A 12138-nucleotide genomic window follows, 5' to 3' on the forward strand; every position below is an offset into this window, starting at 1 on the left:
AAAAAAAAGGAAGACTACAAGTTACTAGATTCCCATCTGCCGGAGAATATCGGAGGAAGAGAAAGAAGAAGTTTCCACCATTGATTGGTGAAAACGAAGAAAGTGGCAGAGATGGTAGTGATGGCAGTGACAGTGATAGCAGTGGTAGTGACAGCAGTGGAAATGAGAACGAAGGAGGTGACAACGAAGGAAGTGGTAACGAAAAAAATGATGAATGAGTCTCATTTGTGTTGTAGAATTTATTTGTGTGCTGTGGAACTTATTTGTGTTGTAGAATTTATTTATGTGTTGTGAAACTTTATTTATGCATTATGTTGTTTCAATCAGGTAATACAGGTGCAACATGGTAAAACTTGATAAAATATAACACTCATATATTTGTGTTGTCTTACTGGTACAACTCGTAAAACTCAAATAGGTTCGACTGGTAAATCTAGTACAACTATGTCTAATTTACTAAAATAGGATCTACTAGTATAACTACTACAACTGTGCAGGTTGTAAAATTTAAATATTCTTTTGGGTGTTCCCTATTAAAAAACCAATCAAATAGTCTAATTTTTAAGTGTTTGGAAAGGTGTCTTTGTGTTTTGTATTGTGTTCTTTTTTTTTTTTTTAGATTTCTAACTCCATCACAAAAGTTTGTTTGATCTACCTTATACTTTTAAGGTTTGTTAACTTGTTTGTCCACTTATTTTTTTCAAAACATACATGACAAGTATTTTCACAATAGTGATGATTTCATTGTATCCGGGCAAGCATATGTAAACATACAACAGTGGTACAACTAAGGTAATTGTATTTTTTATATGGTACAACTAATATTTTCTGATTTCACTGCCAAAGTATAACTATGTACAAACTGGTACAACTAATAAACTAGTACAACTATGTGAAACTACAACATTTTAAATGTGTATCACGTTTTAAATGTTCAACACATTTTAAATTTGCAACACGTTATTTTGAACTATGTAAAACTAATGTTATTACGTAGTTGTACTAGTTGTACCATTCTTAAATGTTATTGGATTGTCATACTTGTATTAGTGATTCCATAATACCTGTTTTAGCATAATACAACGGTCCTAATACAACAGAAACAGGAACAGAAACATATATCATAAGTTTTAACACAACATCCACATAAGTCATAAGTTTTAACACAAAATAAACATAAGTCATAAGTTTTAGCATCAAAAGAAACATAAGTCATAAGTTTTAGTTGGAACATAAGTTTTAGTTCTTAAAAGCTATTCCAAATAGCTATTAGTTTTTCTGATACGGAGACCTGAGCGGACAAGAAGGTTTATGGGTCCTCTTTGGCCTGGTCTCCTCCTCATCACCAAGTTTTTCCTTATCACTAGCTGCCTTTTCAGCAGCAGCTAACTCATCAGCAGCCTTCTCTGCAGCAGCCTTATCATCAACCTTTTTCTCGAGTTTCTCCGCAGATTCTGCCATCACTTGAAGAGTAGATGGCGAGTCCTCCACATCTGTCTTGCCTTCCTCAGTTTCACCCTCCTTGTCAGCCTCTGTCTCGCCCTCCTTCTGACCTACTTCATCCTCATTGCCAGCGACCTCATAAGCCTCTTTCGCAGCCTCTTCCTCACCCTCAGCATCTACAACAAAACAAATTACAACAAAACCACCACACAGCAAAATTTATATCACTGAAGCAAATCTAAACCGATAGCACATGAAAAAAAAAGCCAACAATAAATACCTTCAGGTGTTGTCTCAGTAGGAAGAGGAGTGTGTACAGCTGCAGTGATGGCATCTGACTCGCTATTCTTACCATCCTTATCAGCTTCTTCTTCACCCTCAGCATCGACAACAAAAAAAAATTACAACATCACCATCACACAACACAATTTATATCACTGAAGCAAATCTAAACTGATAGCACAAAAAAAAACCAGCAACAAAAATCTTCAGGTGTTGTCTCAGCCTCTTTTGCGCCATCCTTCTCAGCCTCTTTCGTGCCATTCTTCTCAGCCTCTTCTTCGACCTGTTTCTCACCATCCTCTCAGCCACTGCCTCACCATCCTCATTGCCATTGCCCATATTATCTACAACATAATAAAAATGAATACCCCATCAAAACAATTCCAATGCAAATTTGACATCAAAACAAAACTAATTTTAAAATCAATTACCTCTTCCTTTGCCTCCTGAAGCCTCACATGTTTCATATTCACCAAATTGGAATGACCAATTTTCTCTTTGAATCTTGTCTTGTTCCAACTCCTTTACTCGTGCTGCCAAGAGACGAATTGTTTCGTCCCTCAATGCAAATCTGTCATCCATTCTCTTGTTCAATCTTAATTCCAACTCTTTTACACTCTCACGGCCTGCCTCGCCCCCTGCCTCGGGTTCCTCACATACCCTTTCTTCCTCCTGTCCTTCGAATATACCATGAGGCTCAGATTGTTGCTGTGTGGTAGGCCGGGTTCTCACATCCATCTCGAATAGATCCTCCCAAAATATTTTTCCTTCCGGTTCTATAAGGATCCGGTTCCAACCGTCAACGGCTATGTCTGCCTTATCTGAATCATCTTGCAGCTCCACGTCTTCCACACTCCCTTCATCCATGATTTCATACAAGAGTTCTAGTTCATCTCCCTGTGGTTTCAACGTACTTGAAATCACCTGAAATATGACCAACAACATATCACACTTAAAATTAACTATGAACTTGAAGATAAAGATAGAACAATACTTAAAAATTAAAATCTTTTACCTTTGTGTTTCCAAGCGCCTTATAAATCTCTTCTAATGCAAATCCTGTTGTCCCAGTCCTCTTGTACTTCCATTTGCACATTCTTGGGCAATCTGGGAGACAGTTTGGATCAGGATCTCTGAAACTTTCCCTAAGGACAGGAATACATTCAAAAGCCAATATCTGCACATCATTTCACACAATCATATTAGTTATATAATAATTAATTAGTTATATAATAACTAATATGCTTATGGAAAACATAATTCATATACCTCCAAAGGGATGACAAACCCAGGAAATGTCCACTGCATATTATTCTCTGGGAGCCCTTTAGCGAAATGATCCCTCAAGTGGAAAATCTCCTTCATGCAATCATCAAATGTGTAACGGCCCCATGGAAACTTGTTGCAAAAATCCAGATCATCTACTGCCTGGAGAATGAAAGGCTCAATGAAGTATGCATTTCTTGTCCTTCCTCTTATTACTCTGGTCAAAAAATAAAGAACCGCCATCTTCAGACGCTCATCACTACCATCATCAGCTTCCATCTTCTCAAGCTTCTCTAAGACATCCGCTTCTGTCACTCTCAGACCCTGTTTCTTCCTATTCTTCTCCTTAGTCTTCTTCTGCAAGTGCTTAAAATGCTTTGTTGCAAACTTCATCTTCCCTTTTCTCGGATAGTTTTCAGGGTATGATCCGCAGTATAAACCAGAGAGGAGGGCATGTTCCCTGATAGAGTATCTAATTGGAACACCGTTTACCCCAAACCAAGCTTGCCGCTCCTTTCCTGTATGCATACAACGAAGTAGCAACATCCACAATCCCTGAACCTTTCTTTTCTCGCAACAATCCATGTGGAATAAATGCTTGAACTGAGGGTGATTCTCAAACCAACTCTTCTCTGACTCCTTAAAGTCTTTAATCGTCTCCAGAAAATCGTGTTGGTGGCACCTTGAGGAGAGCTTGCAAGCCGTCCAATAATCACTCGGCTTGAAGAAAAAACCAACAGGTCTCATTGGTTCTACGGCCATATTCTCCTCCCCAGCCTGAAGACACAAATAAGAACACTAAATACACTGAATAAATATCCGAGTTACACAACACAAAATCACTTAGTTGTACCAGTTAAATTAGTTGTACTAAAAATAATATTACTAGTTGTACTAGTAAACCTAGTTATACGAGGAATGATCGGGATCGGAATGTTGTTCTGGTGAAGATGCGGTCCGACGCCGCTTGGTTGGATTGGATGAAGACTCCGACGAAGACGAGTCTTGCTTCCTCTTCTTTTCTGCGGTTTCAGTCTTCTTCTTTTGCTGCATCTCTTTTTTTTTCACGGCTTCTCTCCTCCTCTTCACCGCTGCAACTTTCTTCTTCTCCGCCGCAGACTTGTTCTTCTTCTTCTTCTCCGGCGCACCTTCCTTGTTTGTTTTTCCGGCGAAGCGAGTCTTAGGAGCCATAGTTTTTCAATGAGTGACACGAAACAGAGAAATAGATGAGATTCAAGGGACCAACTTCAAGATGATTGTTACAGAGTTTGATTAGTGAGGGGAGATTGAGGGAGATAGTGATTTGAGATTGTCGATTGTGTTTGGATTTGTGTTTCTTGGTTACATCGAAGAAAAAAAAATTAGGGATTCAGGGGAAAACAGATGGGTCGGGTCGGGTTATTAGTAATTGGGATGGGTAGAGTGGTTGGGTTTGTAAATATGTTGAAATTTTAGGTTTTCTGGTATTTTAAGCTGAATTTCGATTTATTATTAATTCATTAAAGAATTAGAAATAGAAGTGTCCTATTCCAGATTTTTGTGTGCCCATTTGGTCCATCTCAGCATTTGATTCGCTTTTTAAGGTCTCGCGATATAACTCGTCCATATAACAATTGTTTTTATTGAAGAAAAGATTGACAACATTTTTTACTTTAACGTGTTTTTGGTCCCACTGGTCGTAAAAACTTCTACATAAAAACAAAAATTTTACAAAATTTCACAAAAATGTAAGTTCTTTTCACAGATTCCTCGCCGACAATAGTACAGCTGACTCTTCTGAACCTGCCTTGTGATGTGTAAAAAAACTCTTTTTCAATATTAGCATTTATTGACGTTCAAAAAAAAAAAAGAAGAAAATTTTACAAAAAAATGTCCAAAATTCAACCAAATACTATAAAAGGCTAAACATCTGTTTACTTACGCGCGCGTCCTCCTTTACTTTTCCATAGTTGGTTGCTATAAAGTGAGAGTGCCCACATAGGAAACTATTGCACAACGATGGCCGTAGCATTGACATTTCTTCTTCTTCTTTCTCTCGATTTCTCTTCCTCTCTCTCAATACCACTCGGATCTAATCTTCACGCTTCTTCAGATCGCAATCACTCATGGTATTCTCCTAACTCCGCCTTCTCTGTTTCCTTCATCCCCGCCGCAACTCCCGGCTCCTTCCTCTCCGCCGTCGTGTTTTCCAACACTGTTCCTATCTGGTCACCCGGAACCGTAGATTCCGGCGGATCTCTCCGTCTCCTCCGTTCTGGCTCCCTCCGCCTCGTTAACTCCTCCGGCGCTACTGTTTGGGACTCCGGCAGCGAGAACAAAGGAGTCACTTCCGCCTCTCTCGAAGATTCTGGAAACCTCGTCCTTCGGAGTCGTAGAAACACGACGGTTTGGTCTTCCTTTGCTCAGCCGAGCAACGTCATCGTCCCAACACAGCCTCTCACCGTCGGTAAGTCTCTCCGATCGGGCTCTTACTCGTTTCATCTTACGGAAGAAGGGAGTCTGAACCTTAAGTGGAACGATAGCATAGTTTACTGGAGCCAGGAGCTTATTAATAAATCAAGTTCAAATCTCTCGTCGCCTAGTTTTGTATTGGAACGTAACGGAGTGGCGTCTATTTTCGACTCTAGCGGCGGCGTCGTGGTTTCTGTTCGAAGCAATGACTACGGAGAAGAAGAGGGTGTGTTTAGGTTTTTGAAGCTGGAAGAAGATGGAAATTTGAGAATCTTTAGTGTCTCTAAAGGTGGTGAGATTCAGACACAGACTTGGGTTGCTGTCGCTGACCAGTGTCAGGTGTTCGGTTTCTGTGGGAACTTTGGGATTTGTAGATACGATGGTTTTGTTCCGACATGCGAGTGTCCCTCGGAGAATTTTGTTCCTATTGACGTGAACGACATGAGAAAAGGGTGTAAGAGAAAAGTTGAGCTTGAGGATTGTCGTGGTAACCAAGGCATGCTTGATTTGAACAACACTAGGTTCTTGACGTACCCACCTGAATTGTCTACTCAACGTTTCACTCTGGGGACAGAGGCGTGCCGTGCTAATTGTCTCGTTGATAGTTTATGTTTTGCTTCTGTTCTAATGGCTGATGGATCTGGTGTCTGTTTTCAAAAGCTATCCGGTTTGGTTTCTGGTTATAAAAGCCCTTCGGTTCCTAGTACCTCTTCTTTAAAGGTTTGTAAACCAGTTTTACCGTACTCAACGGTGAAGAAAACTGACGAACGGTCGCTAATCCGTGCGTTGATCATAGCTCTGGTTGTTATAGCCACGGTTCTTTGTCTGGTTGCGTTATTGGGAGCTTTGTGGTGCTGCTGCTGCAGAAATAGTCTTAAGTTTGGAGCTTTGTCGTCTCACCACACTTTACTTGAGTACGCGTCCAGTGCGCCCATGAGGTTCTCCTACAAAGAGCTTCAGCGTTGCACCAAAAGTTTCAAGGAGAAGCTCGGTGCTGGAGGTTTTGGCGCTGTGTACAAAGGCATGCTCGTTAACAGGACCGTGGTTGCCGTGAAACGATTGGAGGGGATAGAGCAAGGAGAGAAGCAGTTTAGGGCAGAGGTGGCCACCATAGGTAGCACACATCACTTGAATCTGGTGAGATTGATAGGTTTCTGCTCACAAGGACGCCACAGGCTTCTTGTCTATGAGTTTATGAAAAAAGGGTCGCTCGACAACTTCCTTTTCGCGGCGGAGTCTGGGAGATTGTTGAATTGGCAGTATCGGTTTTCTATCGCCCTTGGAACCGCTAAGGCGATTCTTTACCTCCATGAGGAGTGTTCTAATTGCATCGTACACTGCGATATTAAACCTGAGAACATTCTCTTGGACGAAAACTTTAATGCCAAAGTGTCGGATTTTGGACTTGCTAAACTCATACCAAGCGACAAGAGATACTGGAACATGAGCTGTGTCCGAGGAACCAGGGGATATCTAGCACCAGAATGGGTTGCAAATCTTCCAATAACTTCAAACTCTGATGTCTACAGCTATGGAATGGTTCTGTTAGAGGTTGTGAGCGGAAGACGAAATTTTGAAATCTCAGACGAAACAAACCACAGGAAATTCTCTGACTGGGCATACGAAGAATTCGACAAGGGTAACAGTAAAGTAATCTTAGACAAATGTCTTCAGAGAGATGAAACAGTCGATATGGAACAAGTGACGAGGATGGTTCAGGCCAGTTTCTGGTGCATACAAAAGCATCCGTCTCAGAGGCCGTCTATGGGGAAAGTAGTGCAGATGTTAGAGGGAATAATAGAGATGGCCAAGCCATTGGCTCCAAATGCTTTAGCCGACATACGAGATACAGAAAATAGTTAGAAACACGCGTTGTTTTCTTGAGCAGTGTTTCAGCGTTGGTTGCATTATCTCAGCTTCCCTTCTTCGTCTTTGTCCTCACAAATTAACTGCTGTAAGTAATGGGAGCTTTTTGTTTTTGTTTATGATTACATCATTTAGATAGAACTTCAATATTTCTTTGCATCCTTTTGTTTCTGGTTGGTTCTGATGTGTGTGTATATCTCACCTAATGAGAACGTCTGCATTCAATTCGTTACATGATCGCTGAATAGTGATCAAACGCTTAAACCTACTACACCTCAGGATAGCATGAGTCTTTTAGGTATAAACAGTTGTTAAAAAAATACAGAACCAATTTTTTCCTAAGAAAAAGAAAGTTATTCCCCCAATATTGGACAAATGTCTTCATACAGATGAAACAGTGATATGGAACAATTGAAGAGGCTGGTGCAGGCCAGTTTCTGGTGCATACCGCGTAACGACCCGGTTTACTTAACCAGTTGGTTGATTTTTCAATTTAGTTAATTTGGATTGAACCAAACCATTTCCTAAACCAAGACTTATATATATAATTGTATATATCATTTTTCCCTAATGGAAAAGCCCTAGCCGTATAATTCGAAAACATAAAAAAAAATATTTTTTTTAATTTTAAATTTATTTAAATAATGATTTATTATACCTATAGAGAACAAATGTATAAATGTCTTTTGTCATTTAATGAAGAAGATATTTTTGAAAATGTCGGTGGTAAAGATGAAAAGTGGTATCATGAATGTGTTAAACATAAAATTTCCCAATTATTTATTAGTTTATATCTTACTTTAATATTTTGTTTTAAAATATGTTATAAAATTCATCAATATATGTTATTCTTTAATTTTATAATTTATATAAAAGTTAACAAATTGATTAAATTACTTTATATTTATCATCTTTTGTAGTAATTTAATATAAATATATATTATGTATATTTAAATATTATAGGAATGTTATTTCTTATTCTATAAATAAAAAATGAATTAATATTCGTTTTATAATTATAGTTAATATTAGTTATGAATTTTATTATGTAAAGTAAACATTAAAAATAAATGTATATTTAAATTTTAAATAAAAAGGTATGAAAATATATTATTAAAACAAAACCTTAGAAAAGATACTTAAGAATGTCTTTTTAGATATCTTATTTTGAAAATATTAAAATATTTGGTTAAATATGGTATACATTTAATGATAACTAAATTAGTTGTAAGAGAAATAATAGGAAGTTAAATAAATGTAATGGTTCAACCTAGATTATTTGTAGGTAAATTAAAAGTTTTTCTGTTTTAATAGTATTCATTATAATTATAAAATTTAGAAAATCTAGCATATATTTGACCAAAAAAAGAAGAAAATCTAGCATATAATTGTATTTTTAATTAACATTAATTTATATTAATAATTAATCACAAAATTAATTAATTCTTTATTTTAAAAAAACATAATTAACTTTTTGGTAAGATCTTGTTAGATTTTTTCTCAATAGATTTTGTTTTATTTAAATTGATTTATTATTAATCATTAATGGAATGGTCCTATATGACTTTTGTTTAGTAGACTTCTTTGCACTTCTCTTTTTAATAGAGAAGATTTAAATATGAATATTAAAATATGAAATTATTTATTAGTTTATATACCTTACATTAATTTTTTTTTTAAATATGTTATCAAATTCATGAATATATGTTGTTATTTAGTTTATAATTTAGAAAATAGTTAATAAATTGATTAAATTACTTTATATTTATAAATGTTTGTATTAATTTAATTATAAATATATATTATGTATATATAAATATTATACAAATGTTATTTCTTATTCTATAAATTAAAAATGAATTAATATTCATTTTATAATTATAGTTAATATGAATTATGAATTTTATTATGTAAAGTAAACATTAAAAGGAAATGTATATTTAAATTTTAAATAAATAAAGTAATTAAAGATATTATTAAAACAAAATCTTAAAAAAGATACTTCAGAATATCTTTTTAGATATCTTATTTTGAAAATATTAAAATATTTGGTTAAATATGGTGTATATTTAATAATAACTAAATTAGTTGTAAGAGAAATAATAGGAAGTTAAGTAAATGTAATGATTCAACCTAGATTATTTGTAAGTAGATAAAAAGTTCTTCGGTTTTAATAGTATTCATTATAATTATAAAATTTAGAAAATCAAGCATATAATTGTATTTTTAATTAACATTAATTTATATTAATATTTACTCATGAAATTAATTAATAATTTATTTTATAAAAAAAATATCTTAAAACTTTAATTTAACAAGATATTTGGTAATATCTTGTTAGATTTTTTCTCAATACATTTTGTTATATTTTAATTGATTTATTATTAATCATTAAGGAGATGATCCAACATGATTTATGTTCAGTAGATTTCTTTGTACTTCTCTTTTGATACAGAAGATGAATAGGAACTTATATATAGATAAACACACACAAGACCAAAACAGCTCGCTCTCCCATATATTAAAATTCAGAAGAAAAAGGTAAATATGTTAGAAATATTTTAATTTTTGTGGAAAAATTTATGAAAAAAAATTCTTCTTCTGATTTGATAAATATAAAACTGATTTTTTTTTTATGTTTTGGTTCTTTAGGGGGATCTAAAGATATTTCAAGAAAGAATATTTCACTTTCTAGAATATAACAAATGGCAATCAAGAATTCCTTTTCTCTTTTACTATCTTCATTGATGGTGTTTGCTCTGATCGCCATACCCACAATTTCAGGTAATGTATCTAGGAGGTTTTCAAATATGACCCCCTAAAAAAACAAAAAAAAAATCAATCAATCTAAATATTAAGTTAAAAATACCTTTTTAATAATGTAAAATATAATATTTTAGTTCATTAAAAGTATCTAAAGTGATGCAGTGATGCTATTTAAAAATATTTTTGTGATTATTTAAGCTTGTGGTAAAATCAGTTTTAATAAGAATATTATTTAACATTTTAAAAATAAAAACCATTTTTGTGATTTGTTTTTGAGAAAATATATGGATTTAAGGAAAATATTTTTATTTAAGAAAATAGGTAGATTTAAGGAAAATATTTTTATTACTTTGAAAATATACTTTGTTGCTTAAGATTATATTTTAAAGGAATTATTATTTTCTTAATATCAAGATTATTTTTGTTAATTTTTTTTTAAAAGCACATTATAGATAAATATTTTCTTCATTAAAATTCCTTTAAAAAATGTATAGATGTTTAATTTTTTATTATTTATTTTATTGAAAAAGAAACTTCTAATTAACATAAATTGTTAAAATAAAAAGGTAAAATCAATTTTAGTAATGATAATTAGATGAAATATTTTAATTCATTAAGAATACTTATGTAATTAACCATCTTAGTAACTAACGTGAACACATAACTGTAGGAAACTGATTTTCAAATAATATTAGAAAGATGTCTTCAATTTAGGAAAACAATTAGATATTTTCAGAATAGTAATTAATCACCTAATCGATTTGGCAGTTGAAAACAATTTCACATCAATAGTGAATTATTTTACTTGGTCCTTAACACCATAAAATACTCAACTTAGAACCATTCTTAAGCTCTCAAACGTTCCTACTTGCATTTTGTGAAGATGAAAATATTGATAAGAATAAGAATTGCTCTGTTGCTTTTCAATTTAAACAATATTTCCACAAAAATCATGTAAAACAAATTTGCATACATGTGATATTTCACACATTGACATATGTATCTTTTTTTCACAAACAGGACAGCCAAGCGGAACATGGTGTGTAGCCAATCCCAAGATACAAGACCAAGTGGTACAAGCAGCTCTAGGTTGGGCTTGTCAACAGAGTCAAGCATACTGTAGCAGGATTCAGCTTGGCCAAAATTGCTACTCGCCTAACACTCTCAGGGACCATGCCTCTGTTGTCTTCAATACTTACTACCAGCATAATAAGGACCAAGGCGGTTCTTGTGATTTCAATAGGGCTGCAGTGATCACCCACACCGACCCTAGTAAGCAACTTTATCTAAACCCTGTTGTTTTTTAGTTATGGAAGCTCATTTAATAAATCGACATAATGAACAATTACTGTCTGATTTTCTCATTATTTGATAGGTCATGACACTTGCCAATTTGAGTCTGTCCCTGATTCTAAGTAAAGAGCAAAGACGAAATGAAGCCATCTTCTGCAACTAATGAATAAACTTATGTACTAATATTGAATACTAAATAAAATGCAGTGCATTATGATTACATTAATCTGGCCATTTTTATATATATAATATTTCCAGCAACAAATTCAACAAGCAAAGCACGTAGCTAACATAATCTGGTGATTACATTTATATATTAAGCAATCTTTGAGGAGAAAACATTGAGTTCATAAGAAGGACAAAGCTTCTCCATAAGTAGGATAAGGCAGAAGAATGACCACAAATTGACAGTAAAGATGATTTGAAATTCTTTAAAAAAGTAGAGTTGCCCATGCAGCAATGAACGCAAAGCCTCGGAATGGTGCCAAGGTAGAAAACTTCTTGTCCTCGCGCAATGCTACCATGTAACACCTACAACATTGACGAACATGAAGCTTTTCACACATTCATAACCAGTAAAAGACCAACAACCCAAAAGTTTGAAACTGGAGTCAATTAGTAAGCAATCTAAAATATAAGTACCCTCAAATGAAAGAAACAAAAAATCAAGAACACAAGGAGCAAACTATTTAATAAATATCGGGGATACTGCAAATATAGTCATTAGCTTAGATACAGAGAGAGATACCTATGTTAATCAGATCTACTTCA

The 12138-nt window shown here is 34.4% G+C and overlaps 2 protein-coding genes across 2 annotated transcripts; both read left to right on the plus strand.

Annotated features, from left to right (window-relative positions):
• Positions 1-4930: 4930 nt before the first annotated feature.
• LOC106335798 (G-type lectin S-receptor-like serine/threonine-protein kinase At1g34300) lies at positions 4931-11895 on the plus strand. Its single transcript, XM_013774414.1, has 5 exons — positions 4931-7396; positions 9764-9849; positions 9961-10092; positions 11095-11346; positions 11450-11895. Exon 1 carries the CDS (start codon positions 4990-4992, stop codon positions 7303-7305), a length of 2316 nt encoding a protein of 771 aa, XP_013629868.1. The 5' UTR covers positions 4931-4989; the 3' UTR covers positions 7306-7396; positions 9764-9849; positions 9961-10092; positions 11095-11346; positions 11450-11895.
• Positions 10014-11493, plus strand: LOC106330025 (glucan endo-1,3-beta-glucosidase 1-like). Its single transcript, XM_013768593.1, has 3 exons — positions 10014-10092; positions 11095-11346; positions 11450-11493. The coding sequence occupies exons 1-3, from the start codon at positions 10014-10016 to the stop codon at positions 11491-11493; spliced, it is 375 nt and encodes a 124-aa protein (XP_013624047.1).
• Positions 11896-12138: the final 243 nt, after the last annotated feature.

This window comes from Brassica oleracea, chromosome C3, assembly GCF_000695525.1.
Source record: "Brassica oleracea var. oleracea cultivar TO1000 chromosome C3, BOL, whole genome shotgun sequence".
NCBI lineage: Eukaryota > Viridiplantae > Streptophyta > Magnoliopsida > Brassicales > Brassicaceae > Brassica > Brassica oleracea.